This window comes from Cucurbita maxima, unplaced genomic scaffold (assembly GCF_002738345.1).
Source record: "Cucurbita maxima cultivar Rimu unplaced genomic scaffold, Cmax_1.0 Cma_Scf00014, whole genome shotgun sequence".
NCBI classification, from domain to species: domain Eukaryota; kingdom Viridiplantae; phylum Streptophyta; class Magnoliopsida; order Cucurbitales; family Cucurbitaceae; genus Cucurbita; species Cucurbita maxima.
This window is the reverse complement of record NW_019272030.1, coordinates 4,752,897-4,778,419: the sequence shown is the minus strand read 5'-3', so window position 1 is coordinate 4,778,419 and position 25,523 is coordinate 4,752,897. Positions and strand designations below refer to the sequence as shown.

Genomic DNA, 25,523 nt, shown 5'->3' with positions numbered 1-25,523 from the left:
TATATGATATAGTTATCAAGATTATAAAGTATCATTAATTAATTTATGAACCTATTTTACAATATCAATCCTGCCAAGGTTGTTGACTATTAGATTAGGTCTGAACATCACTATAAATAAGCACATGTATTTTGTCGACTAAATTATATTCATATCGACGATGTCTCAAGCATATTCTGATATTCAGAACAATAGTGTTCACTTTGACAAAGAAACTTATACTGAAATAAGATCATGAAAATGTACCTTTTCCTCCAAATCAGGCCAACGAGATTCGGAGAGACATGAGCTTTAAACACTTGCCCTACATGACATCAAAAAACAAGTACAACACATCAGGCTTACGTCATTGAAGTGGCAAATGCTTTTCAATCCCAAGGCGGCGTTGAGGCAGCTCAATATAATTAACAACAGAAGTGGAGTATCCAATTACTTAGTTGGTTGGGTAAGTAGGATCCAACGACAGAAGGGTGGTTCCACTCTTAACGTGGCCACTTGAAACAGTAAACACACTACTTTTTTTTACAAAAAAGATAGCTGGTTGTGCGTCTGCTTAAGCACGCAAGCGACAGAAGTTTCAAGAACATGCCCTTCAAATACCAGAAAAAGATGAAATGCGTGTGGTTACCATGGTTCCGAAGTTCAATATTTATAACTTCATAGGTTGGATTGGTCATTGGAGGACAAATATATAGTAATTTTATTTTTCTCTGTGCAGAATACGAAAATTACAATACAGCATTCAAGTCCAGAAGATGTATTTTCATAGCAACTTGGGGAAGTTGATGTTATAAGTCATACAACTACTAAAAGCAATGATCAAAAAATTACTTGACAGATAATGGATGCTGGAAGCTGATTCTTCCAACAGTTTTGAGAGTCCCTGCAAGCACAACCATTATAACAGATTATATTACAAAACTAGTTTTTGAACTTTCAAATCTTTTAAAATTTAAAGATCTACCAACACAAAATTGAAAGTTTAGAGCTTTATTAGACATAAAATTCAAATTTAAATATGATAGATTAATTAATTGTTAAATACAAAATTGAAAGCTGAAACATTTTATTAAATACAAAATTTGCTTTTAGTTTGTTTTAATTGATGGCACTGTCAAACCTCAAAATTTACCCTAATCCACCCAAAAAGGGGCACAGGCTACCGTGGGAAAGTAAATTCGAATCATGCATCCCTTCGGCTCTTGGAAAATGTAATGCGCCAGGAGAAAAGGGTAAAATCACTCACTATGTAACAAGGATGCACTTTCATTTTTTCAACTCTTGTTGTTCAGCACACGGCTGATCCGTAGAAGACTCCAGATAAGAAATGACAAGATCAGCAGCTTTGCATCCGGAGGCTATAGATTTTCCAACAGACAAACCATCCCTGTGGTTACCTACAAGGTACGTGATTCATAAGGTTGAAATCCACAACTCACAAGAAACTAAAAGTATGCAAGATTTAGAAATGAAATAGCTCATATTACTTGGGATTGGAAAATTGAATGTAACAAAACAGTAAGAATACGCCCATCACATCATGTCATAGGATTTGAACAAATATGTACGAAGCTAGATGTAAGTAATGTAAAACAAAAAACAAAAAACGGATATGAGGATGACAGAAAGTTAAAGGTATAATATGATTTAAGAAAGAAGGTTTGATGATTATATTAACCTTAACTTACCAGCTTATCAGAGAAAACTAGCTTAAGTTTTTTAAACTAGTAATTATTTAAAATAATATGAAAAAGGATATCATAAAATTTTGAGTCTTCATTTGCTACTCTTCTAGAAAAGATAATAATAAAAAATAAAATAAAAACTAAAAAAATAATTGAATCTTCATATTAGTATTATTCCGCCTCGTATCAACAGTACCATGCCATGTGTTAGACATTGCCAATCAAACTAATAATCAAATCCCACATAATAGAGGATGCGCTGAAAATAAATTTTAAAAACAAATCACTCTTAAATTTAATTTTCAAAAATAACAGTTATTTAACAACCTCAAATTCTAGTTCTAATTCTAATTCAGAACACTCAAACACAAGAATAATTTCTGCAAATTCTGGATGCCTTGTAGTTACCTGCATAAAAGAAGCCAGGAAGACTTTTTTCCATTGTTTCAATTGCCTTCATAACTGAATCATAGTTACGCCCATATAAGGGAAATGCTTTGCTCCAGTAGAAATGGCTGTCATTGTACGTATAACGTGCCAGAAGAAAGTGTGAACAAACGTGAAAGTTCTTGACATTTATTTCTAATCAAAACTATCAGGAGTGATAAGATGTAAATGGAAGTTTGTGTACTTGACAAAAGTGGGCTCCCCTTCAACTCCCAACAGCTGTCTGAGATCCGATGTAACAATTTGCTTCAGCTCATCCCTGGAAAGCAAGAGAAGGAAAGTTTAGTTGCAACATGCAAGAATAAAACAGAAGTAAAAATAAAACAAAAACAATTTGTTGAACTAGATAATGGCAGCAATATATTTTTTGTTTGTTTGCATAATAATGAAAACCAAGTAGCGCTACTAACGTTGATGACTTTGCAAGCTCCCTGTTTCGACTCCCTCCAATAAAAGTAGTATACAGATACTCATCATTTGATGCACGATTTGGAAACATCATGGAGGAAAAGAGTGTACCTGTAGAGAAGAATTACTCTTCTGTTTGGAGGAACAATGTAAGTTTTCAGGAATCAAAAAGAACAAATAAAAATTACCAAGGGTTCTTAGACCATTTTGTTGCTCTAAGGAAGGTACAAGAACTCCAAATCCCTCCAGTGGTCGCTTAACACTTTCCTTTCTGAAGGTAGTTATCATGACTGACAAAGGCATGTAAGCCACCTGTAATAAAAATAGTGAAGTCTTCAGCTACTCTTACGAAGTTGCTTTGAGGTTTAAGAAGATCCAGTACTTTATGTACCAAAGGAAGAAAGGGAAAAGTCGTGAGGGGGGCTCAGGTGTTTAGACTCGGGGGAATGGGAGTGTGATGCAAGTGTGGGGGAGTTCAGGTAGGAAGTACGTAAGGATGATGTCACAACACGCCATCCAACTGTTCCCTGATCTGAACATTCAGAATAGAATTAGGGCAAGAATTTAAGCGTTGGTCGGTTTAGATGTTACATGCATCCATCCAAACTATTGCATCAGAGTAGATACATAAGCAGAGAAGTGGTTGAAAAGTTCTTTAGGTTTTCTGAAGATATATCTTCTGTGGTTGAAGAGTTCTTTACATTTTCAGAAGATAATATCTTTGATACAGCAGAAAAGCATGTCAAAGTTTGATAAGAGCTTCACCACTTCAAACGAAAAGAATTGAAAAGAAAAGAAAAGAAAAGAAAAATTCAATTATAATCTCTTTCTGGTCATAATTTCTATTTGTATGAACATTGCAAACATGCATGCCATGTAACAATATCATTTATTGCTTTTCTTTTCATAAATCTGCTCATAGTACCTCAGGAAGAAAATTTAGCGGAAATGGAATTCCTCCTTTCATAAACTTCATTTCTCTGACATTGCAAACAGGAGCCTGGGATAAGAAAAGCGTGTCATTAAATGCCTCAACATGTTATTAATGAGCAGAACAAATACAAACTTAAAAATAAGACACTTCTGAAAATAATAATCAATTGATAACAGTATTTAAATATTTGCCTCTACTCGAGACAAGGCAGGTATAATTGAATTAGAAATTAAAAGATAATAATAAAAAATAATTAAAGTTGTCCCCAGAGATGGCCCCTGTCGGGCCAATCAAAATTTTAAGTTTTCTTTCTACCAGTGGTATCCAGTTCTAAACTTGAAATGCCCTTATGTAGTCATACAGTATGAGATTTAACATTCTTTTAGCTCATTTCTCTTCAATTAAGGGAAGCTTACCACTGTACATTTAGTAAAGGTCGTCTAAAGTATGAAGGATTGTGTAAATCAAACAAATTAGAAAGTTCAGAAACATATAAAAGCAAACAAAAATTTCCAATGAGCCTAACCGTCATGATTACAGCATCAGCGTCAGCAATTAAATTCTTAGAATTCCGGTCACTAGAATAAGTGAGTGACCAATTTTGTGAGGCGGACTTCCCAGCATTGTAAGATAATGACAAAACTTCTGATCTTAACTTAAGCACATCTTCACCGAGCTCTTTGCTTAGTGTATCAGTGAGCGTCTGCCACAAGATGGATCAATCTAAACATTTAGTTTCAGCCGAGGAGGACAGAACAATAATCCATGTAAAACGAGGCTTATTGGACAACTGTCAAAATACTAGTAGAAAATGAACTCAACAATAGTGAAACTAAATGAACCAAATCCTATAAAAGAGGGGACTTAAAGAAAATGGCACAGAAGATACCTGCATTCCATTCTGAAAGGAAAATGAACCGCGAGTAGGTTTCCTTTTTCCTGTAGTACCATTTCTCACTCCACGATTCTCCTTTTTGGTAGACAACTTCGACAGCACTAATCCAGCTAAAATAGAACCAAACCTGAGGAAAAAAGAAAGCTCACCACTAACAAATCAATACATTTTGTATAACAGGCATTACAATGCCATAAAGCAAAATACCCAAGTCTAGAAAAATTGTACAGTATTCCGACCAAGGATAGACATTGGGCTAAAGCAGTTTCAGTTCTTTTTACGTTTACAATGAGTTTATAAATAATGAAAGTGCTTGGTGCAGTGCAATAAAACTTTAACCAAAATGACTTGATTGAAGCTCGATTAGAGCAGTAACAACTTAATGGGTTATTTAGAAACTTATTCTCTAAGGTTTCTAAAATCGAAACAGTAGTAAAGTAATTTAACGTGAAGTATGTATCAAAATTACCTTTTCTCTATATTCCACAGCTCCGGAAATGAATGACTCATCTGTTGAACAGAAGTAAAAAAAAGAAGCAGAATTAGTTAAGCTGCAATAGGATAATAACAAATATGCCCATGCTTATTAGTTGATTGATGACCAACGTACAGCTTTTCACACACAAAATTGGAAGCTCAACTCAACCCTAAGCATGACTATTGTCAAACATGCAAATAACGTAGAAACCTGTACTTGAGTTTATAGGCTTGCATGATTTAAAAGGCATGTTTGCCTTATAACTAATACAAGAAACAGAAAACCGAAATGTTAGTACTCACAGAAAGAGAGTCGGGATCTCCAGCACTTGTACCAGCAACAATAGGATCAATTAGATAGTCAACAACCTTGAGATTTAGGACAAGCCGAATAAAGAAGGAATTCCATATATATAATAAATATTCTACTTGCGCCATAAATAATACGAAGTATTAGGGTCTGTTGGCAAACTGTTTTATAAGAAAAGTTTTTTAGTTTTGCTTTCGAACTAGTTTCAATAATAGTGATCATGTTAGTGCTATTGTGCACATTGGAATTATTACTCACAAACTTGTGATTTACAAAGAAGAAAACTTCAATTATTTAAAAAATCAGTTCATTCAAGAAAAAACTCTAAAAGAAAATAAGAAAAACAATTTAAAATTATTAATAATGATAAAACATGTTTTTTTACTGAAGAAGCCAACTTTCATCAATAAGAAATGGAATTTAGTGAAAAGAGTTCTCAAACAGATCCTAATTTATCATATGTTCGATGACCATGTTTTATAAGTAACAAACTTATCATGATAAAAGCAGAAAATTACCTCTTTTCCAAAATGACGCTGAAAGAACCCACCCACACTGTGGATAAAAGCATAAGAAACCAGTAAAGCTAAGATAATTTCCTCAAAAAGTGAGAACAAAAGAAGTGAGAAATTCGGTGAAGTTAGTTTGCAATCTAGAGAAACAAGGTCATAACCTTTCGTCAGTATCATCCTCTGATACTTTTGATGTATTATACTTCTTCCACAAAAATGGCTCCAAAATTATCTGAAACTGCAGATGACAAGTGAATTAGTAATATGAAGGAAATTTTGATAATGATGTGTTTGTGCTGCAATGCAATATTATTTGTACTAGGAATTACAAGAACACGCAACAGAGAGAACTCTAGGGAATTCGAGTATCCTGGTCATGCCACCCACACCCAATGAAGTACCAATAACACCTTCACCTCCCTCTCACCTGCCACGACTCTTTCATTTACATTTCAGCATCATCTAACTAACCACCCTAGGACACAATTGTACAACCTATAGAACAAATCCTGTTGAAGTGAGGTCGTAAAACTAGTGTATGCTTAAAAGTTCTAAAGTATTGTCTATAGCTATAGTTGCTTCCTTTAAGCTACTCCATCGCTCTTCTTCCTTTGTGCATACGTAAAACCCTCTGTGGGCTTACCATCACCACCCTCCATGCTTACCTTACAGATCACCTAAACTGCAGCACTAAGTATCGAGACCACCATGGAGAACCAAGTGGAAGAATTTTTTTGATATTACAGGACTAAGTAAAAGAACAAAATCAGGCTAAACATTGCAAAAAGGCTAAGAAACCGACACCTACAATGAGGTGGTAAATTTAACAACCTTCTGAACCTCCCATGTTCTTTTGAACCCCTCTAAAAATCTTACTATTCTTCTTGATCTCACAAAGCAGGGAAAAAACAACCATGTCAAAAGACTCAAAGTCAAGTGTCCGCACTCTTCTATCAAATATCAAACTTGGGTAAATAGTCATACATTTGTAAAATACAGATTTGTTATAAACAATTGTGACATAAATACTTCATCGAACATGCCTCGATTGTCAGGTAGAAAAAAAACCTTTGACTTTGTAGAGAGGATGTTGCTCTTAATCAGTGTAATGGGATCTGTAGGCACCTAGTCTCGGTCATGAAAACAAAAATAATAATAATAAAGAAGAGAACGACTAATAATGCAAAAAAAAAAAAAAAAAAAAAAAAGAACTCATGATATACCTAATTTATTTATTAGAAGCACAAAAGCAAGGACTTACCAGTACTGGCAGACCATTCCTCACTATGTATCGTTTGCTTTGAGAAATTGGCTGGATGAGGGAAAACAATAAATTTAATTAGATAAATTCCAGTCAATGATTTCCATGCATGTACAAAATGGAAAACTAAATTCTATCATAAATAAAGAAAGAAGTAACTATTACAAATTGTTGTTTCTCTCGAAGTCCAAGATCATCAAATAAGCACTGGACCTCTGGTTCACTTTCAGTCTACATAGACTCAAGAAAATAGTTCAGCTAATTCAAAAGTGCAGAGAATTTTGAGACAGTTCAAAAAATTGAAGATAAGCCCTAGTGAAGAAAAATGCTAGTCAAATTATTGTCAAGGAAGCTTGCCATTGTATTGGCTCCTTCATCCCAGATAAGTCCATTGTATGAGACGCTTCTTAGCTTTCCTCCAGCTCTTCCATCCGCTTCAAGCACCGTAACATTGAAGCCATGCGCTTTCAATTTGTAGGCTGCAGCGAGCCCACTTAACCATGATACACACAAAATCAAAGTGAGAAACAATATTATTGAAAAAGAACAAAACAATGGAATCACGTGAGAGCTTTCAGGAATTTTTTGAAGCATCGATATTCCATCTCATTCCAGAACCTCTCTATTCCTAAAATTTCTTTGGTTTATGCGGATTCAGATATGTCATAGCAAAGGATCTAATTGGACAATTCTACAGGATTTTAGCTTTGTCTTTGAACCACCTCCTGTGAGCGCTTCGAGCAGCCACTCATCAATACGTTTTGGTAAGCAAAGAGACGAGTCAAAAGAGATCAAAATAAAGAGCCACCCTTCAACTGTAAAAGGAAAGAACACTAATGAAGAGATGATCAACTATTTCTCCATCTCGTCACACAATTCTAAAGGATTTTAGCTTCGACTTTCCGAGTCAACACTAAATAAAAACAAATAGACAACATTATAAACTTCCATCAAACTAAATCTTCATAAACATAAATGCAATTAAATTATCGAACTATCATTACCCAACTCAAAAATTAGTACATAAACTTTATTTCAGTGCCTCATCAGTAACAACACCGCCCCATAAGCAGAAGCTAGAAAAAAGTAGGATATGGAGATAACAACATACACACCTAACACCAGCGCCAACAACAGCCACCCTTTTTCTGGAGGCTACAAAATCGAAGAAGATTCAAAGAATTAAGCTATATCCAGCAAAATTTAGCTCAAAAAGGAAAGCATGATCTACATAGCTACAGAAACTGCTAACAAAACGTATTTACAAAACTTGTGAAAGATATTTTGAGGAGAAAAGGAAAATTTCTGCAGACTCGTATAGCAAGAAAGTTGCTGATAGTTACATTGTGAGGACTTCATAGTACAATCCAATTACAGAATGACGATAATTACAAAAATGATTAGTTTCTCGATGATCAATGCAATCAAGTGAGGATGTGCTTAGCGAGAGAGAGAGAGAGAGAGAGACTTCGCTGGTCTTGTTTGGCTGGCGAGGCCATGTCTGTGTAGCTTGGTTAAGCTGATGCTCTGTCAAAGTTCTTCAGAATCCTCCATGTGAAACTTGGAAAACAAAATAAGAGATAAACTGTATAGTACACAGGAAATGCCGCCGGTTTCTTTCGAATGGGCCATTGATGTTAATGGATTATTGACGTCAATATTAATGGGCCATTGATGCAATATAAATGGGATGGGCCTATGACGTCAATATTAATGGAATGGGCCGAAGACGTCAAATTAATGGGCTGCTGTTGTCAATATAATGGGCCGTTGACGTCAATATTCATGGGCCATTGACGTCAATATAATTGGGATGGGCGGTTGACGTAAATATTAATGGAATGGGCCTCAGACGTCAAAATTAATGGGCCGTCGACTTCAATATCAATGGACCGTTAGTGTCAATTTTAATGGGCCTTTGACGTCAATACAATTGGGATGAGCCGTTGACGTAAATATTAATGGAATGGGCCGAACACGTCAATATTAATCGACCATTAGACGTCAATATTAATGGGGCGTTGAAGTCAATAATAATGGGCCGTTTACGTAATAATAATGGGCCGTTGTTGTCAATTTAAATGGGCCTTTGACTAATTGGGATCGGCCGTTGACGTTAATATAATGGAATGGGCCGTTGACGTCAATATTAATGTGCAGTTAACGTCAATATTAATGGGCCGTTTACGTCAATTTTAATGGTCCATTGACGTCAATATTAATGTGCCATATGACTTGGGCTCAGTTCCAAATGTAGCAGCTTTTTGGGCCGTAAGACTTGGGCTCAGTTTCGAAAGTAGCATTTTGTTGGGCCGGACATGGCGCTGAGTCCAGAAAATCCAGTTGGGCCTTATGACTTGGGCTCAGTTTCAAATGTAGCAGCTTGTTGGGCCGAACATAGCGCTGAGTCCAGAAGATGTAGTTGGGCCGTTATGACTTGGGCAGTCCCTTCTTCTGCCGATCTGGTATTCACCGTTCGGATTCTGACTTTACAAGAAAGAAAGGACTGATCGAGAAGTAGAAGCTTCATCCCAATTTCTTCTCTAAAAGATACTCCTCCTGCAGCTGCTACAGCCACTGTTCGACTTCTGCTACGAGCTTCCATTACCCGACCATGGCCACGGTTGAAGTTCTCGTGGCACAAATCCAAGGCTTGTCGAGTACTGCCGGTGATATTTCACGCCTCCACACTCTTCTCAAGCAATCAGAAGAACTACTTCACGCCGACACCGCTCGTTTACCTTCCGCATTGGCTCAACTTGATGCTTCCGAACATTCTTTAGGATATCTTTTCATTCTGTAAGTTTTTCTTCTCTGAATTATTCTATCTGGATGTTTTAATTAGGGCTCGCCTTCTTTATGTTACACTTCTTTTGAGGATTCATTCCTATCAGTGAGAGCTTTTGTGAAACTGTCATTTCTTTTGGTACAAGTTCCAAGGGACGAAGTACAAGATTGGTGTTCTTTATTGAGGACTCTACGAAGGGACAACATCCATCTTGTATACGACGTCTAACTATTCTAGTTATTTGAAACTGCCTTACTTTGATTTCGAGTGTGTGATTGGAGGCGAAATGAATGCAAAGGAGATTGATTCATACTGTTTTCTTTAAATATGTTGGCAGTGAGGCATGCACATCTGTACCAATTTCACAAGACCAATCCAGTTCAATTATTCTGACTATTTCAAGATTTATCTCTTCTTGCAACCAGGATCAGATTCGTTTAGCACCTGAAAAATGTAAATCATCGTGCAAATTGATCCTTATTATTAACATATGTGATTACTGCTGTCTGGAATTTTGACATCTATTATCACCATATGGTGATCGTGCAGTCGCCTCTGTTTGCAAGAGGTTCAAAGATCAAGTTATGCTTGAGGCTCCAATTAGAGGGGTAGCTCCACTTCTTACTGCCATTAGAAAACTCCAGACCTCTTCAGAACATTTAACCAGTTTACATCCGGATTTTCTTCTTCTCTGCTTATTAGCCAAGTGCTATAAAACTGGCAGATCCATACTGGATAATGATATTCTCGAGGTTGATCAACCAAGAGACCTGTTTCTTTATTGTTATTACGGGTGAGTTGCTTTTCTTCTTCAAACTCTCAACCGTTATATTATATGTTAATTTTTGCAAATGCTATATTTTCTTTCTTAACCCCCAATCCCCCTCATGTATGTTGATTTCCCTCTATTTTCATCATTAAGAGTTTTACAATGCATTGAAAATATGGTAAGCCCTCAAAGGCCTTGTCAATGCTTTCAGCTGGAGTTCGTTTGCTTTTCTAGCAAGAACTATGATGTTAAGAAATTTTATGTTGCATGTGAGTCATATTATGTAGTAAATCTAGATCTTTTTTTTTTTTTTTTTAAGGCTAAATGAGTTTGCTACCGTTTAGCAAAAAATTTCTATTGTGACCTTTTTATAGCTCTGCTGCTGAGGTAGTATCGTATTTACTCTTTGTTGTATTCTTTCTTTTGTTGTAGACTTGCAGTAGTCTCATGCGGGTTTGATGTAGTTGCACAGTTTATGTGCAACTTGACTAATTTTAGAGGACAACCTTTCGACCTTGCAATATTGGTGTCTTGAAACTTGTAAGATACATAATAGGTGGCACTATAGTTTGACCCCATAACCACAAAGGCTTCTCGGTCTATAGCTTATTCTTTTGACCATTCAGCTATCTAACGGTTTCTGTGTGTGTAGGGAATGTTGAATTCCCCATTTATTTCTTGGATGAGATAAGGAGTATGGTGTTTAGTTTCAAGGGGGAAGGCCTTCAAGATACTAATGAGGACTTGGTCAAGGTTTCTGATGAACTTTACATTAGTGTTATTAGTGGTGCGACTATGAATAAGACCTACATCTGTTTTCTTTTTAAGGACAATACATGATAGTGAAAGACTCAAGACCCATCAGCTTGGTAACTAACTTATATAAAACTAATGCTAAAGTCTAGGCTGATGAGGTAGTGGTCTCCTCACTATTTTCAGTTTCTGGGGTCTTTTTTTCTTTCTTTCTTTCTTTCTTCTTCTTCTTCTTTTTTATTTATTTATTTATTATTATTATTTTTTTTTCTTCTTGTTGGGAGATGGATTCTTGATGAAGCCATTGTTGCTTACGAAGCAATTTAAGATTATATGGAGTTGGACTTGTAGGAAGGAAGGGGCAGTCTTTATGATCCTTATCTGCCACTAACTTCCATCATAGATTCTCTTAGTGGTTAGCAAGCCAAAGGTTAAAAGCTTTGCTACTAAAAGAATTAGGTAGGGTGATCCTCTGTCATTGTTATTGGGAGGCCTCTTTGTTAACCTTTGGTGTGGTGGGGATAAGTCATGTTCCCTCTCCTTTTGTATGCTTCTTTTCACTAATATAAAATTTTATGTTTCTTATATAAAAAAGAAATCCCCAGTCTCTGTGCCTCTTTCTCATGGTGGATGACATTTTTGACAGTATCTAGAGAGATAGATAGGTACTTCGTTGACCAGAGAGGGAGGGGATCTTTTTTAGAGTGTGATGGAGTATTAGGAGGTGAATGGTTGGGCTATTTCAATGCTTACCTTTGTGCCTTTATGTCTTTTTCTTTTTTTTATTTTGTAATCATCATTTATCTTTTATTTTTAACAACTAGAGTCCGTGTGTCTAATGTTTATTTTGCTTTGGTTGGTCCCTTTTGTTTCAGTCATTTACTTTTTGTTTAGCTTGTTACTTGTACCTCCATTCCTTTTTAATGAAGGTTTGGGTTCTCATAAAAAATAGGATAAAATAAGGCTTCTCGAGACTTCATTTATAAAACCATTTAACTGTCTTATAAAAGACATTTATTTAATTGGGAAGCAACAAACCATGTTGAGTCAAGCTCGTTGTAAGTTGTGGCAAATCTATCATCTCCTGATTGACATTCTCCTTTTAATAACATGCGATACATAATTTCATTTTATGAGATCGTTCATGCTCTGATATTCAATTTTGTCTTTCTTTGTAAATAGGGATTCTCTGATAATTTTCTTGTGTGTCAGGGGGATGATATGCATAGGACTAAAGCTATTTCACAAAGCGCTTGAGCTTCTTCATAATGTGCACCATCTAATTGGAACTCCTTCCTTATTATTGATTTGCATTTATTTAACATGCTTCTAGATGATCTGACAGCCACTACCCGTATTTTTCTTACAGGTTGTGACTGCTCCAATGCCATCATTGAATGCTATTGCTGTTGAAGCATACAAAAAATATATTTTACTCTCGCTCATTTATAATGGACAAGTATGGGGTTCTTTCTATCTGCTTTAGCATTAACAAATATTCTTATATCCTTTTCTAGTTGCTCTACTGTCTCTGTATATGTCACATTTCTGTTGGTAACTATGAAAATACGAGATGTTCCACCATGACCACAATTAATTATGCACTCAACAAGGGATGTAAATTGTTTGGTCATTGTTAGATTTTGACTAATGGAGCAAATTATCTATAATATTTGTAATATAGAATTTTAAACATAACAATACTTAGCAGCATAAATGGGTTTAGTTACTTTTAGCTTTTATTCACTTAGTAACTTTATATGTTCCTGTGATGTAAAGGAGACTAATATGGCTATACATGAATCTGGTGGCAGTTTTCATCCAGTCTCCCAAAGTACACTTCCTCAGTAGCACAGAGAAATTTAAAAAACTTCTGTCAGGTACTATAAATTCAAAGTGAAGACATTCTCTTTGTTCATGGACAGATTAAGTAATTTATTACGTGAATATCACTTCTTTAATGTTGATTTCAACAAAATGTGAATGTTCCTCATTTTGGATGTGTTGTAATCAATGATCACTTTCGTGTTTAGTTGTCAAATTTATAAGCAAATTTGCTTAAAATTAGAAATTTTCTTTTAGGATGACTGGATAAATATTCCATGTGGTAGTTTTCCTTATTCAGTGGTGGGTACCTTGAACGATGCAATTCGCTATTATAATCCTGAAAAAATGACTATCAAGCACTAGATCGATGCTATCTAAATTATATTTAGGTAGAACACAATCCTGTTCTGATTGATCTTAGCAGCATTTTCTGGAGAACGTATATAGATTGCTTTAGAGGGAATGGTTTGGTGCTTGGTCTATTTCGGTATATTTTTGCAATCAAATTTACTGATGAGTTCCCAAAATGTCAAAATTTACCGCATGCATACATTTGGGTTGAAAGAAATGTACGACCAGTTCCAGTTGTCATCTGTGTACTTGCATCTCCCCTCCCCCCATCTCATTCCTTCCCACTCTGTGATGTGTTATGCTGTTTTTATTTATTGTCTGTTTCTTCTTTTACAGCCCTACATTGAATTGGCAAATAGTTATGGCACAGGAAATGTTGACGAATTAGACACTGTTTTTCAAACAAACAGGGAGAAATTTGAAAGTGTAAGAATTATCTCACTATGTTATCACTTCAGATGGTCTAGTTACATTACATGGTATGTGCACGCAGTGAAGAGACCTTGGTTAGTTAGATATTGGCTTGTCGATCTATCACCTAAATGCTTCTGTGTTTTTGATGAGTTATGGATTGTGTTATTCCAGGACAACAATCTTGGACTCGTAAAGCAGGCTGTATCTTCTTTGTACAAGCGCAACATTCAGAGATTGACGCAGACGTACTTGACCCTCTCACTTCAAGATATAGCAAATACTGTTAAACTCAACAGTCCTAAGGAAGCTGAAATGCATGTGCTACAAATGGTAACTTCAGAATCGCAGGATTATTCTATTAATCAGCATCCATCTCTAGTAATATCAGTTTTTGGTACAATTTTAGATCCAGGACGGTGAGATTTTTGCAACGATTAATCAGAAGGATGGAATGGTCAGATTTCTAGAGGATTCCGAACAGTACAAATCCTGCAAGATGATTGAGAATATTGACTCGTCAATTCAGAGGTATGTTGTTTGGAATTGAATGAGAAAACAAACATTAATAAATATATTGAATGATATCATGATAATGCGTCCTGTTGATTGGAATTTTCTTTTCACGAAAAAAAAATCATCATATGTTGTAGAGCTTTATAGCAGCATAAGCAGCGCTGGCTGAATTGCCATATACATCACAATTATGACTGAACTGACTTATGATATTGTAATATGTACTCGGTTTAGGTTTGAGCATACTTCATTGTTCTTTTCCCCTCTCTTCCTCTGTTCATCACAGGATAATGACACTTGCTAAGAAATTAACTGCTATGGATGAAAATATATCATCTGATCCTCTGTATCTAGCAAAGGTGAGCATCTCTAAATCAAAGTCTCATTTTGAATTGCAAGTGCACTAAAAAAATTGTTGTTTTCAGGCTGGAAGAGAGAGGCAGAGATTCGATTACGATGACTTTGATTCTGTTCCTCAAAAGTTTAATATTTGACTGGAGCTATGCAAAGTCACTCTGTATCTTTTTCCTTCCGCCCGATTTAGTTCAAAGAGACAAAGCTTGTCAAGGTCATTTTCTCCTTGTGAGTAGTGTATGTAATCCCATTCTCTTACCTCAAAAACTAAATGTGTTTGCTTTTTTGAAGTCTCTATCCCATGTAATATTCTGCAACATTGATCAAATCCTCCGCGATTTTTGAACGGGACATGGATAAGGCTTCTTAAAGATCTAGTTTTGTTCGTTTCATTCATGATATTAAAAAAAAAAAAAAAGAGTTTGTTAATTTCAAGCAATTTTGGATTTTGAAACTCACCCTGTAACGGTATATTGAACCAACCATTAAATGTATCTACCTACCATAACTTGCTACTTCTAAATGTGAATGTCCCATTTCTTTTGGTGTGTCAAACTTCTGGACGCATGTATTATCAGGGAATTTAAACATGTCAATGTGAGAATGCACCTATCGAAGAGAAAATAACATCAATAGAAATCGACGGTAGAGTAAATCTATTGCGACACTTTCAATTGAATCATGATTCATATGCGAGTAGAAGATGAGATAAGATGTTTCTTCTTTTTGAGAGCGTCAAGGAGACCCTATTTCCTCATACCTATGTGTAAAATATTCTGAAATTGAAAGAAATCAATGCATACACTTACACACAATCAAAGATGCTTACAAAGACTAGAAGAAAAGATTCTTACATAATCGATGGTTTTAGATCAAAACGATGTACAGTGTTGATGGCATCTCCTCCCATCAATCAGGTGAATCAATCTCCGACCTAAAAATTGAGTTTGTAAGATCAGTTCAGTCCAACAAAACGCCAAAATAATTTCAAAATGAAATCGCGCGAATGTATCATCTCTTGAAAAGTCTAACCTGAATAACATTATCAATTAATGAATCCATTGTAGTTAAAACCTTAGTTCTCTTGATCTCCCAATAAAATACGAAGAAGCGAAAGAGGAAGACAATGTCCTAAGCACATCTGCAATGAGAGCGGCTCCCAGAAGACAGAAAGATTGTTTTTTTGGTAGAAGAAGCGATTGTTTTGTTTTTTGGTAGAAATAGGAAGAAAAAGGGAGAAAGAGGGGGAAATTGTAAAAATAGGACCTTCTAAAGACAAAAAGACATTTAAATAATTTTTCCCAAATATTCTCCTCAAAACTGAAACCCTTCATCAAGCGAGAAGCGACTCCTCCGATTGCTTACACCGACCGAGGTGACGATGGTGAATTGCCTAGCGACTGAACTGTGAGTGCATCGACGACAGTTTGACTTCTCTTCATTGTCATGAAATTTGTAAGTCGATTCTCAATGTCGCAATATTAGTTCAGTGCTTTCATACATGTGAATTCATCGAAAGTAAAATTAAACGAAGAATAAGAAAATAAGAATAAGAATGAGAATAATAATAATAACAACAATAACAGTATCGAATTCTAATTCTTTTTTCATTCCAGGGCAATCACATCAAGTCGATACATAATCAATATCGTCATCCTACCAGGGCAGTCACATCACGTCGATGTCGATATAGAATCGATACCGTCACCCTACCAGGATAGTCACATCAGGTCGATATAGAATCGATACCGTCACCGTGACTATAGATGTTATAGGAAGCATTGTAAGGTATATTAATACCAATATATTAAAAGTTGCTACAAATATATATTTCTAAATTTTTAATAAAAAATATAATACCTCTTCTATTTTATCATATCGTCCATTCTGGCTGGTCATTTTTGCCTGGCCTAGTCAGGAAGACTTTTTTTTATTTCAATGATAGTAGATTAAATTATTGATTTTATTTGAAAAAGTCATAATAGATTTATTATTAGAAATCATTCTGGCTGGTCATTCTTGCTGGCCTAGTCAGTAGGATTTTTTTATTATTTGATTTCTATAATACAAAAAAAATGATATACAATCAGGTGACATTTTTTATTATCTATTAAAAAAAATGATATAGAATAAGGCGTCATTTCTTACCATCATTATTTTTTATGTTAAATAGAATTAAAAAACTTGTTAATTTTTTAATTAAAATGAGTCCTATTTTCCGACCAGTCATGTCCACGATTCGAATTTTTTCCATGGTATCAAAGGGTGGGTCCCTTCTCGGACAGGCTCCTCAGTCAATCCACCAAACTTTCTAAAAATTATACCGGCCCTCGCCAAGATGCAGAGTATAATTTGATCCCTGAGGATGACTACTTCAACTATGACGTAGTCAGGTTTGAAGCAAGAATGGTCGGCAAGGGAGAGTTCGGAGCAAGAATGATGAGGGTTTGGAGTAAGAATGGTCGGCAAGGGAGAGTTTGGAGTAGAATGGTGAGGGTTTGGAGTAGAAGAATGAGATTGGGAATAGTCAATTGTCGAGGAGATCGGAGGTTTTGGAATGGGAGAATGAGTGTGGAAATTAACTAATAAGGTCAAAGCTATTTTACTGAATACTATTTTCGTGTGTTTTTAGGTCCAAGCTATTTTGACAAAAATCTAAAACATTTATTTATTTATAATTAAAAAATCAGGAGATTATGAGATTCCGATTCCCCTCTCATCAAAATCTTCCCCTCCAATTCCACCTCTCTTACCCTTCAATTCCACCTCCTATCACAGATGTGTTTATGCTGTTTTTACTTATGGTCTGTTTCTTCTTTTACAGCCCTGCATTGAATGGGCAAAAAGTTACGACACAGGAAATATTGACGAATTAAACACGGTTTCTCAGACAAACAGGGAGAAGTTTGAAAGTCTAAGTGTTATCACTTCAGATGGTCTAGTTACATTAGATGGTATGTGCATGCAGTGAAGAGACATTGGTTTGTTAGATATGGGCTTGTCGATCTATCGCCTATAAGAATGTTTGATTAATCCACCCTAAATGGTGGTGGGAGTTCTCTTATTTATAATCATTTACAGAATACATAAATATGGTAAATTACAAATAATATGGAAATAGTATTAAAAGTAAAGAATAATAAATGAATACAATATATTTGTCTTTAATAAAAGGGCAAATATGGTAAGCCGTAATGTAAGGCAAATAGATATTTGCCTTATAATAAACGGTCAACTATCCTTAACAGCCTAGATGCTTCTAATCTTGGACTCGTGAAGCAGGCTGTATCTTCTATGTACAAGCGCAACATTCAGAGATTGACGCTTACGTACTTGACCCTCTCACTTCAAGATATAGCCAATACTGTTGAGCTCAACCATCCTAAGGAGCTGAAATGCATGAGCTACAAATGGTAACATCAGAATCGCAGGATTAATCTATAAATCAGCATCCATCTCTAGTAAAATCAGTTTTTGGTACAATTTTAGATCCAGGAGGGTGAGATTTTTTCAACGGTTAATCAGAAGGATGGAATGGTCAGATTTCTAGAGGATATGGAGTGGTCAGATTTCTAGAGGATTCCGAACAGTACAAATCCTGCAAGATGATTCAGAATATTGACTCGTCTATTCAGAGGTATGATGCTTGGAATTGAATGAGAAAACAAAGGTTTAGTAAATATATTGAATGATATCATGATAATGCGTCCTTTCGATTGGAATTTTCTTTTCATAAAAAAAAAAAAAAAATCAATCATATTTTGTAGAGCAGCTTTATGGCAACATAAGCAGCGCTGGCTGAATTGCCATATACTAGAGTGTAGTATTTAGCTTCCTCAAACTCAGCAGCTAAAGGGCTATTCCTAGTGAAAATAATAATATCAAATGTTAGTACGTAGAGTTTACATCTACCAACGTTAAAGAAAACATTAAAATAACATAGATGATCATGAATGTGCGTATTAACTATACTCAACAAACCTCCAAATGAGCAGCAGCCTTGTCCTTATCAGTGAAAACTCCAGTGGATTCAACCACATATTCAGCTCCAGCCTCTCCCCATGGGATCTCCTCCGGGTTCCTAATGAATGAGTAAGCCAAATGCTTAATTGTCAGATTGTTAAAAAAAATCAGATGCTTAATTATCCGATAGTTAAAAAATCAGAGTAAAGAAAAGAGTTCATGAAAATACCTAGTACCGAAGAAAAGAGAGCATGAAAATACCTAGTACCGAAGAAAAGAGAGCATGAAAATACCTAGTACCGAAGAAAAGAGAGCATGAAAATACCTAGTACCGAAAACGGTGACTGCTTTTTCTCCAAAGAGAAGAGTCTTGCCGTCCTTAACCTTAATATCGTGGTGCTTCCACTGGCCGTGTACACTATCGTACTTGAACATGTAGGTCTGCAATTGTGCATTGATATATATGACAGGGAGCCAAGTAAAGATCCAACGCAAACAAACGAGAACAGAAATGTCTGAATCAAGCTTCAATCGTACATAGACAAGTATTAAAATTCAAATTTGTAGGATGAGGTTCGAATTCAACCATATAAGAACTATATACTCGTGTGTAACAAAAATGGCTGGCTATAGAAGACCAGGTAAATCTAGGAAAAAATCTAGAAGTAAATCCGTAAGTAGGATCCAACGACAGAAGTGGAGTATCCAATTACTTGGTTGGTTGGGTAAGTAGGATCCAACGACGGAAGGGTGGATCCACACTTAACGTGGCCACTTGAAACAGTAAAACACACTACTATTTTTTACAAAAAAGATAGCTGGTTGTGCGTCTGCTTAAGCACGCAAGCGACAGTAGTTTCAAGAACATGCCCTTCAAGTACCAGAAAAAGATGAAGTGCGTGTAGTTACCAGAGTTCCGAAGTTCAATCTTTATAATGGTTGGATGATGAAAGTCTCACGTCGACTAATTTAGGAAATGATCATGGGTTTATAATCAAGGAATACTCTCTCAATTAGTATGAGGCCTTTTGGAGAAGCCCAAAGCAAAACCATGAGAGCTTATGCTCAAAGTGGGCAATATCATACCATTATGGAGAGTCCGTTCGTCTAACAATAACTTCGTAGGTTGGATTGGTCTTTGGAGGATAAATATATAGTAATTTTATTTTTCTCTGTGCAGAATACGAAAATTACAATACAGCAGTCCAGTCCAGAAGATGTATTTTCATAGCAACTTGGGGAAGTTGATGTTATAAGTCATACAACTACTAAAAGCAATGATCAAAAAATTACTTGACAGATAATGGATGCTGGAAGCTGATTCTTCCAACAGTTTGAGAGTCCCTGCAAGCACAACCTAATTAACAGATTATACTACAAAATTAGTTTTTGAACTTTCAAATCATTTAAAACTTAAAGATCTAAGAAAGGGTAAAATCGCTCACTATGTAACAAGGATGCACTTTCATTTTTTCAACTCTTGTTGTTCAGCACACGGCTGATCAGTAGAAGACTCCAGATAAGAAATAACAAGATCAGCAGCTTTGCATCCGGAGGCTATAGATTTTCCAACAGACAAACCATCCCTGTGGTTACCTACAAGGTACGTGATTCATAAGGTTGAAAATCCACAACTCACAAGAAACTAAAAGTATGCAAGATTTAGAAATGAAATAGTTCATATTACTCGGGGATAGGAAAATTGAATGTAACAAAACAGTAAGAATACGCCCATCACATCACGTCATAGGATTTGAACAAATATGTACGAAGCTAGATGTAAGTAATGTAAACCAAAAAATGAAAAACGGATATGAGGATGTCAAAACGTTAAAAGGTATAATATGATTTAAGAAAGAAGGTTTGATGATTATATTAACCTTAACTTACCGGTTTATCATAGAAAACTAGCTAGATTTTTTTAACTAGTAATTATTTAAAATAATATGAAAAAGGATATTCTAAAATTTGAGTCTTCCTTTGCTTCTCTTCTAGAAAAGATAATAATAAAAACTAAAAAAATAATTGAATCTTCATATTTGTATTATTCCACCTCATATCAACAGTACCATGCCTTGTGTTAGACATTGCTAATCAAACTAATAATCAAATCCCACATAATAGAGGATGCGCTGAAAATAAATTTTAAAAACAAATCACTCTTAAATTTAATTTTCAAGAAAAACAGTTATTTAACAACCTCAAATTCTAGTTCTAATTCTAATTCAGAACACTCAAAACACAAGAATAATTTCTGCAAATTCTGGATGCCTTGTAGTTACCTGCATAAAAGAAGCCAGGAAGACTTTTTTCCATAGATTCAATTGCCTTCATAACTGAATCATAGTTACGCCCATATAAGGGAAATGCTTTGCTCCAGTAGAAATGGCTGTCATTGTACGTATAACGTGCCAGAAGAAAGTGTGAACAACCGTGAAAGTTCTTGACATTTATTTCTAATCAAAACTATCAGGAGTGATAAGATGTAAATGGAAGTTTGTGTACTAGACAAAAGTGGGCTCCCCTTCAACTCCCAACAGCTGTCTGAGATCCGATGTAACAATTTGCTTCAGCTCATCCCTGGAAAGCAAGAGAAGGAAAGTTTAGTTGCAGCATGCAAGAATAAAACAGAAGTAAAAAAAAAAGAAAAAACAATTGGTTGAACTAGATAATGGCAGCAATATTTTTTTTTTGTTTGCTTGCGTAATAATGAAAACCAAGTAGCTCTACTAACGTTGATGACTTTGCAAGCTTCCTGTTTCGACTCCCTCCAATAAAAGTAGTATACAGATACTCATCATTTGATGCACGATTTGGAAACATCATGGAGGAAAAGAGTGTACCTGTACAGAAGAATTACTCGTCTGTTTGGAGGAACAATGTAAGCTTTCAGGAATCCAAAAGAACAAATAAAAATTACCAAGGGTTCTTAGACCATTTTGTTGCTCTAAGGAAGGTACAAGAACTCCAAATCCCTCCAGTGGTCGCTTAACACTTTCCTTTCTGAAGGTAGTTATCATGACTGACAAAGGCAAGTAAGCCACCTGCAATAAAAATAGTGAAGTCTTCAGCTACTCTTACGAAGTTGCTTTGAGGTTTAAGAAGATCCAGTACTTTATGTACCGAAGGAAGAAAGGGAAAAGTCGTGAGGGGGGTTCGGGTGTTTAGACTCTGGGGGAATGGGAGTGTGATGCAAGTGTGGGGGAGTTCAGATAGGAAGTACGTAAGGATGATGTCACAACACGCCATCCAACTGTTCCCTGATCTGAACATTCAGAATAGAATTAGGGCAAGAATTTAAGCGTTGGTCGGTTTAGATGTTACATGCATCCATCAAAACTATTGCAATCAGAGTAGATACAGAAGCAGAGAAGTGGTTGAAAAGTTCTTTAGGTTTTCTGAAGATATATCTTCTGTGGTTGAAGAGTTCTTTACATTTTCAGAAGATAATATCTTTGATACAGCAGAAAAGCATGTCAAATTTTGATAAGAGATTCACCACTTCAAACGAAACGAATTGAAAAGAAAAGAAAATAAAAGAAAAATTCAACTATAATCTCTTTCTGGTCATAATTTCTATTTGTATGAATATTGCAAACATGCATGCCATATAACAATATCATTATTGCTTTTCCTTTCATAAATCTGCTCATATTACCTCAGGAAGAAAATTTAGCGGAAATGGAATTCCTCCTTTCATAAACTTCATTTCTCTGACATTGCAAACAGGAGCCTGGGATAAGACAAGTGTGTCATTAAAATGTTATTAATCAGCAGAACAAATACAAACTTACAAATAAGACACTTCTGAAAATAATAATCAATTGATAATAGTATTTAAATATTTGCCTCTACTCGAGACAAGGCAGGTATAATTGAATTAGAAATTAAACGATAATAATAAAAAATAATTAAAGTTGTCCCCAGAGATGGTCCCTGTCGGGCCAATCAAAATTTTAAGTTTTTTTTCTAGCAGTGGTATCCAGTTCTAAACTTGAAATGCCCTTATGTAGTCATACAGTATGAGTTTTAACATTCTTTTAGCTCATTTCTCTTCAATTAAGGGAAGCTTACCGCTGTACATTTAGTAAGGTCGTCTAAAGTATGAAGGATTGTGCAAATCAAACAAATTAGAAAGTTCAGAAACACATAAAAGCAAACAAAAATCTCCAATGGGCCTAACCGTCATGATTACAGCATCAGCGTTAGCAATTAAATTCTTAGAATTCCGGTCACTAGAATAAGTGAGTGACCAATTTTGTGAGGCGGACTTCCCAGCATTGTAAGATAATGACAAAACTTCTGATCTTAACTTAAGCACATTTTCACCGAACTCTTTGCTTAGTGTATCAGTGAGCGTCTGCCACAAGATGGATCAATCTAAACATTTAGTTTCTGCCAAGGAGGACACAACAATAATCCATGTAAAACGAGGCTTATTGGACAACTGTCAAAATACTAGTAGAAAATGAACTCAACAATAGTGAAACTAAATGAACCAAATCCTATAAAAGAGGGGACTTAAAGAAAATGGCACAGAAGATACCTGCATTCCATTCTGAAAGGAAAATGAACCACGAGTAGGTTTCCTTTTTCCTGTAGTACCATTTCTCACTCCACGATTCTCCTTTTTGGTAGACAATTTCGATTGCACTAATCCAGCTAAAATAGAACCAAGCCTGAGGAAAAAAGAAAGCTCATCATTAACAAATCAAAACATTTTGTATAACAGGCATTACAATGCCATAAAGCAAAAGACCCAAGTCTAGAAAACTTAGCAGTTTCAGTTCTTTTTACGTTTACAAAGAGTTTATAGATAATGAAACTGCTTGGTTCTAAAACTTTAACCAAAATGAAGCTCGATTAGAGAAGTAACAACTTAATGGGTTATTTAGAAACTTATTCTAAGGTTTCTAAAATCGGAACAGTAGTAAAGTAATTTAACGTGAAGTATGTAATTTTGCGTGAAGTATGTATCAAAATTACCTTTTCTCTATATTCCACAGCTCCGGAAATGAATGACTCATCTGTTGAACAGAAGTAAAAAAAAAGAAGCAGAATTAGTTAAGCTGCAATAGGATAATAATAAATATGCCCATGCTTATTAGTTGATTGATGACCAACTTACAGCTTTTCACACACAAAATTGGAAGCTCAACTCAACCCTAAGCATGACTATTGTCAAACATGCAAATAACGTAGAAACCTGTACTTGAGTTTATTGGCTTGCATGATTTAAAAGGCATGATTGCCTTATAACTAATACAAGAAACAGAAAACCGAAATGTTAATACTCACAGAAAGAGAGTCGGGATCTCCAGCACTTGTACCAGCAACAATAGGATCAATTAGATAGTCAACAACCTTGAAATTTAGGACAAGTCGAATAAAGAAGGCATTCCATATATATAATAAATATTCTATTTGCGCCATAAATAATACGAAGTATTAGGGTCTGTTGGCAAACTGTTTTATAAGAAAAAAATTTTAGTTTTGCTTTTGAACTAGTTTCAATAATAGCGATCATGTTAGTGGTATTGTGCACATTGGAATTATTACTCGCAAACTTGTGATTTACAAGGAAGAAAACTTCAATTATTTAAAAAATCAGTTCATTCAAGAAAAAACTCTAAAAGAAAATACAAAAAACAATTTAAAAATATTAATAATGATAAAACATGTTTTTTTTTTACTGAAGAAGCAAACTTTCATCGAAAAGAAATGGAATTTGGTGAAAAGAGTTCTCAAACAGATCCTTATTTATCATATGTTCGATGACCATGTTTTATAAGTAACAAACTTATCATGATTAAAGCAGAAAATTACCTCTTTTCCAAAATGATGTTGAAAGAACCCACCCACACTGTGGATAAAAGCATAAGAAACCAGTAAAGCTAAGATAATTTCCTCAAAAAATGAGAACAAAAGAAGTGAGAAATTCGGTGAAGTTAGTTTGCAATCTAGAGAAACAAAGTCATAACCTTTCGGCAGTATCATCCCCTGATACTTTTGATGAATTATACTTTTTCCACAAAAATGGCTCCAAAATTATCTGAAACTGCAGATGACAAGTGAATTAGTAATATGAAGGAAATTTTGATAATGATGTGTTTGTGCTGCAATGCAATACTATTTGTACTAGGAATTACAAGAACTCGCAACAGAGAGAACTCTAGGGAATTCGAGTATCCTGGCAATGCTACCCACACCCGACCAAATCAGGCTAAACATTGCAAAAAGGCTGAGAAATCGACACCTACAATGAGGTGGTAAATTTAACAACCTTCTGAATCTCCCATGTTCTTTTGAACCCCTCTAAAAATCTTACTAATCTTCTTGATCTCACAAAGTAGGGAAAAAACAACCATGTCAAAAGACTCTGTCCCTGTCCTGGAAGGAAGGATATAAAAGCACCTCCTCATCTTTGAGCCACAGTCTACGAGCCAAACAATGGTTCCACAAAGACCGAGGGAACTGGAAACCTCATATTCTTCTAAATTGATAAAAAGATTATGGGCTAAAGGTACCGTGAGACCACACAATAATGGCTTTCAAGAAGAAATGCCAGAAGACTCAAAGTCAAGTGTCCGCACTCTTCTATCAAATATCAAACTTGGGTAAATAGTCATACATTTGTAAAATACAGATTTGTTATAAACGATTGTGACATAAATACTTCATCGAACATGCCTCGATTGTCAGGTAGAAAAAAACCTTTGACTTTGTAGAGAGGATGTTGCTCTTAATCAGTGTAATGGGATCTGTAGGCACCTAGTCTCGGTCATGAAAACAAAAATAATAATAATAATAAAGAAGAGAACGACTAATAATGCAAAAAAAAAAAAAAAAAAAAAAAAAAACT

The 25,523-nt window shown here is 35.3% G+C and overlaps 4 protein-coding genes across 8 annotated transcripts in view; 1 reads left to right on the top strand and 3 right to left on the bottom strand.

Moving 5' to 3' along the window:
• Positions 1–199: 199 nt before the first annotated feature.
• On the bottom strand, positions 200–8,526 carry LOC111488903 (protoporphyrinogen oxidase 2, chloroplastic/mitochondrial-like). Of its 4 annotated transcripts, XR_002719297.1 has the most exons (20): positions 8,398–8,526; positions 8,045–8,084; positions 7,287–7,422; positions 7,095–7,160; positions 6,930–6,980; positions 6,737–6,793; positions 5,830–5,906; positions 5,675–5,711; positions 5,150–5,215; positions 4,839–4,879; positions 4,364–4,496; positions 4,001–4,177; positions 3,466–3,540; positions 2,729–2,852; positions 2,543–2,651; positions 2,317–2,391; positions 2,094–2,200; positions 1,247–1,397; positions 832–883; positions 200–304 (listed from the first exon to the last, which is right to left on the bottom strand). XR_002719297.1 is itself a non-coding variant. In XM_023136840.1 (19 exons), the coding sequence occupies exons 1-18, from the start codon at positions 8,426–8,428 to the stop codon at positions 1,267–1,269; spliced, it is 1,533 nt and encodes a 510-aa protein (XP_022992608.1). In that variant the 5' UTR covers positions 8,429–8,526; the 3' UTR covers positions 677–913; positions 1,247–1,266. The 4 variants fall into 4 exon arrangements, 3 of the variants coding, with proteins under 3 accessions (XP_022992608.1, XP_022992607.1, XP_022992609.1); XM_023136840.1 differs by lacking the exon at positions 200–304 and having other exon boundaries at positions 677–913; XM_023136839.1 differs by lacking the exon at positions 200–304 and having other exon boundaries at positions 677–883.
• Positions 8,527–9,411: 885 nt separating this feature from the next.
• Positions 9,412–15,090, top strand: LOC111488907 (COP9 signalosome complex subunit 3-like). Of its 2 annotated transcripts, XM_023136847.1 has the most exons (12): positions 9,631–9,728; positions 9,824–9,954; positions 9,986–10,170; positions 10,267–10,510; positions 12,452–12,509; positions 12,609–12,698; positions 13,054–13,119; positions 13,754–13,843; positions 14,003–14,161; positions 14,238–14,359; positions 14,631–14,703; positions 14,770–15,090. In XM_023136847.1, exons 3-12 carry the CDS (start codon positions 10,008–10,010, stop codon positions 14,836–14,838), a joined length of 1,134 nt encoding a protein of 377 aa, XP_022992615.1. In that variant the 5' UTR covers positions 9,631–9,728; positions 9,824–9,954; positions 9,986–10,007; the 3' UTR covers positions 14,839–15,090. The 2 variants fall into 2 exon arrangements, with proteins under 2 accessions (XP_022992614.1, XP_022992615.1); XM_023136846.1 differs by lacking the exon at positions 9,824–9,954 and having other exon boundaries at positions 9,412–9,728; positions 10,055–10,170.
• Positions 15,091–18,108: 3,018 nt separating this feature from the next.
• LOC111488917 (glyceraldehyde-3-phosphate dehydrogenase, cytosolic-like) lies at positions 18,109–20,004 on the bottom strand. The gene is made up of 5 exons (XM_023136861.1): positions 19,955–20,004; positions 19,480–19,532; positions 18,987–19,102; positions 18,680–18,779; positions 18,109–18,296 (listed from the first exon to the last, which is right to left on the bottom strand). The coding sequence occupies exons 3-5, from the start codon at positions 19,094–19,096 to the stop codon at positions 18,237–18,239; spliced, it is 270 nt and encodes an 89-aa protein (XP_022992629.1). The 5' UTR covers positions 19,097–19,102; positions 19,480–19,532; positions 19,955–20,004; the 3' UTR covers positions 18,109–18,236.
• Positions 19,799–25,523, bottom strand: part of LOC111488904 (protoporphyrinogen oxidase, chloroplastic/mitochondrial-like) — a 7,589-nt gene continuing 1,864 nt past the window's right edge. Inside the window, 14 exon segments of the mRNA XM_023136843.1 lie at positions 19,799–20,005; positions 20,107–20,257; positions 20,944–21,050; positions 21,167–21,241; positions 21,396–21,504; positions 21,582–21,705; positions 22,320–22,394; positions 22,845–23,021; positions 23,208–23,340; positions 23,648–23,688; positions 23,960–24,025; positions 24,488–24,524; positions 24,643–24,719; positions 25,376–25,432. Coding sequence (XP_022992611.1) covers positions 20,127–20,257; positions 20,944–21,050; positions 21,167–21,241; positions 21,396–21,504; positions 21,582–21,705; positions 22,320–22,394; positions 22,845–23,021; positions 23,208–23,340; positions 23,648–23,688; positions 23,960–24,025; positions 24,488–24,524; positions 24,643–24,719; positions 25,376–25,432 — 1,209 coding nt within the window. The 3' untranslated portion in view covers positions 19,799–20,005; positions 20,107–20,126.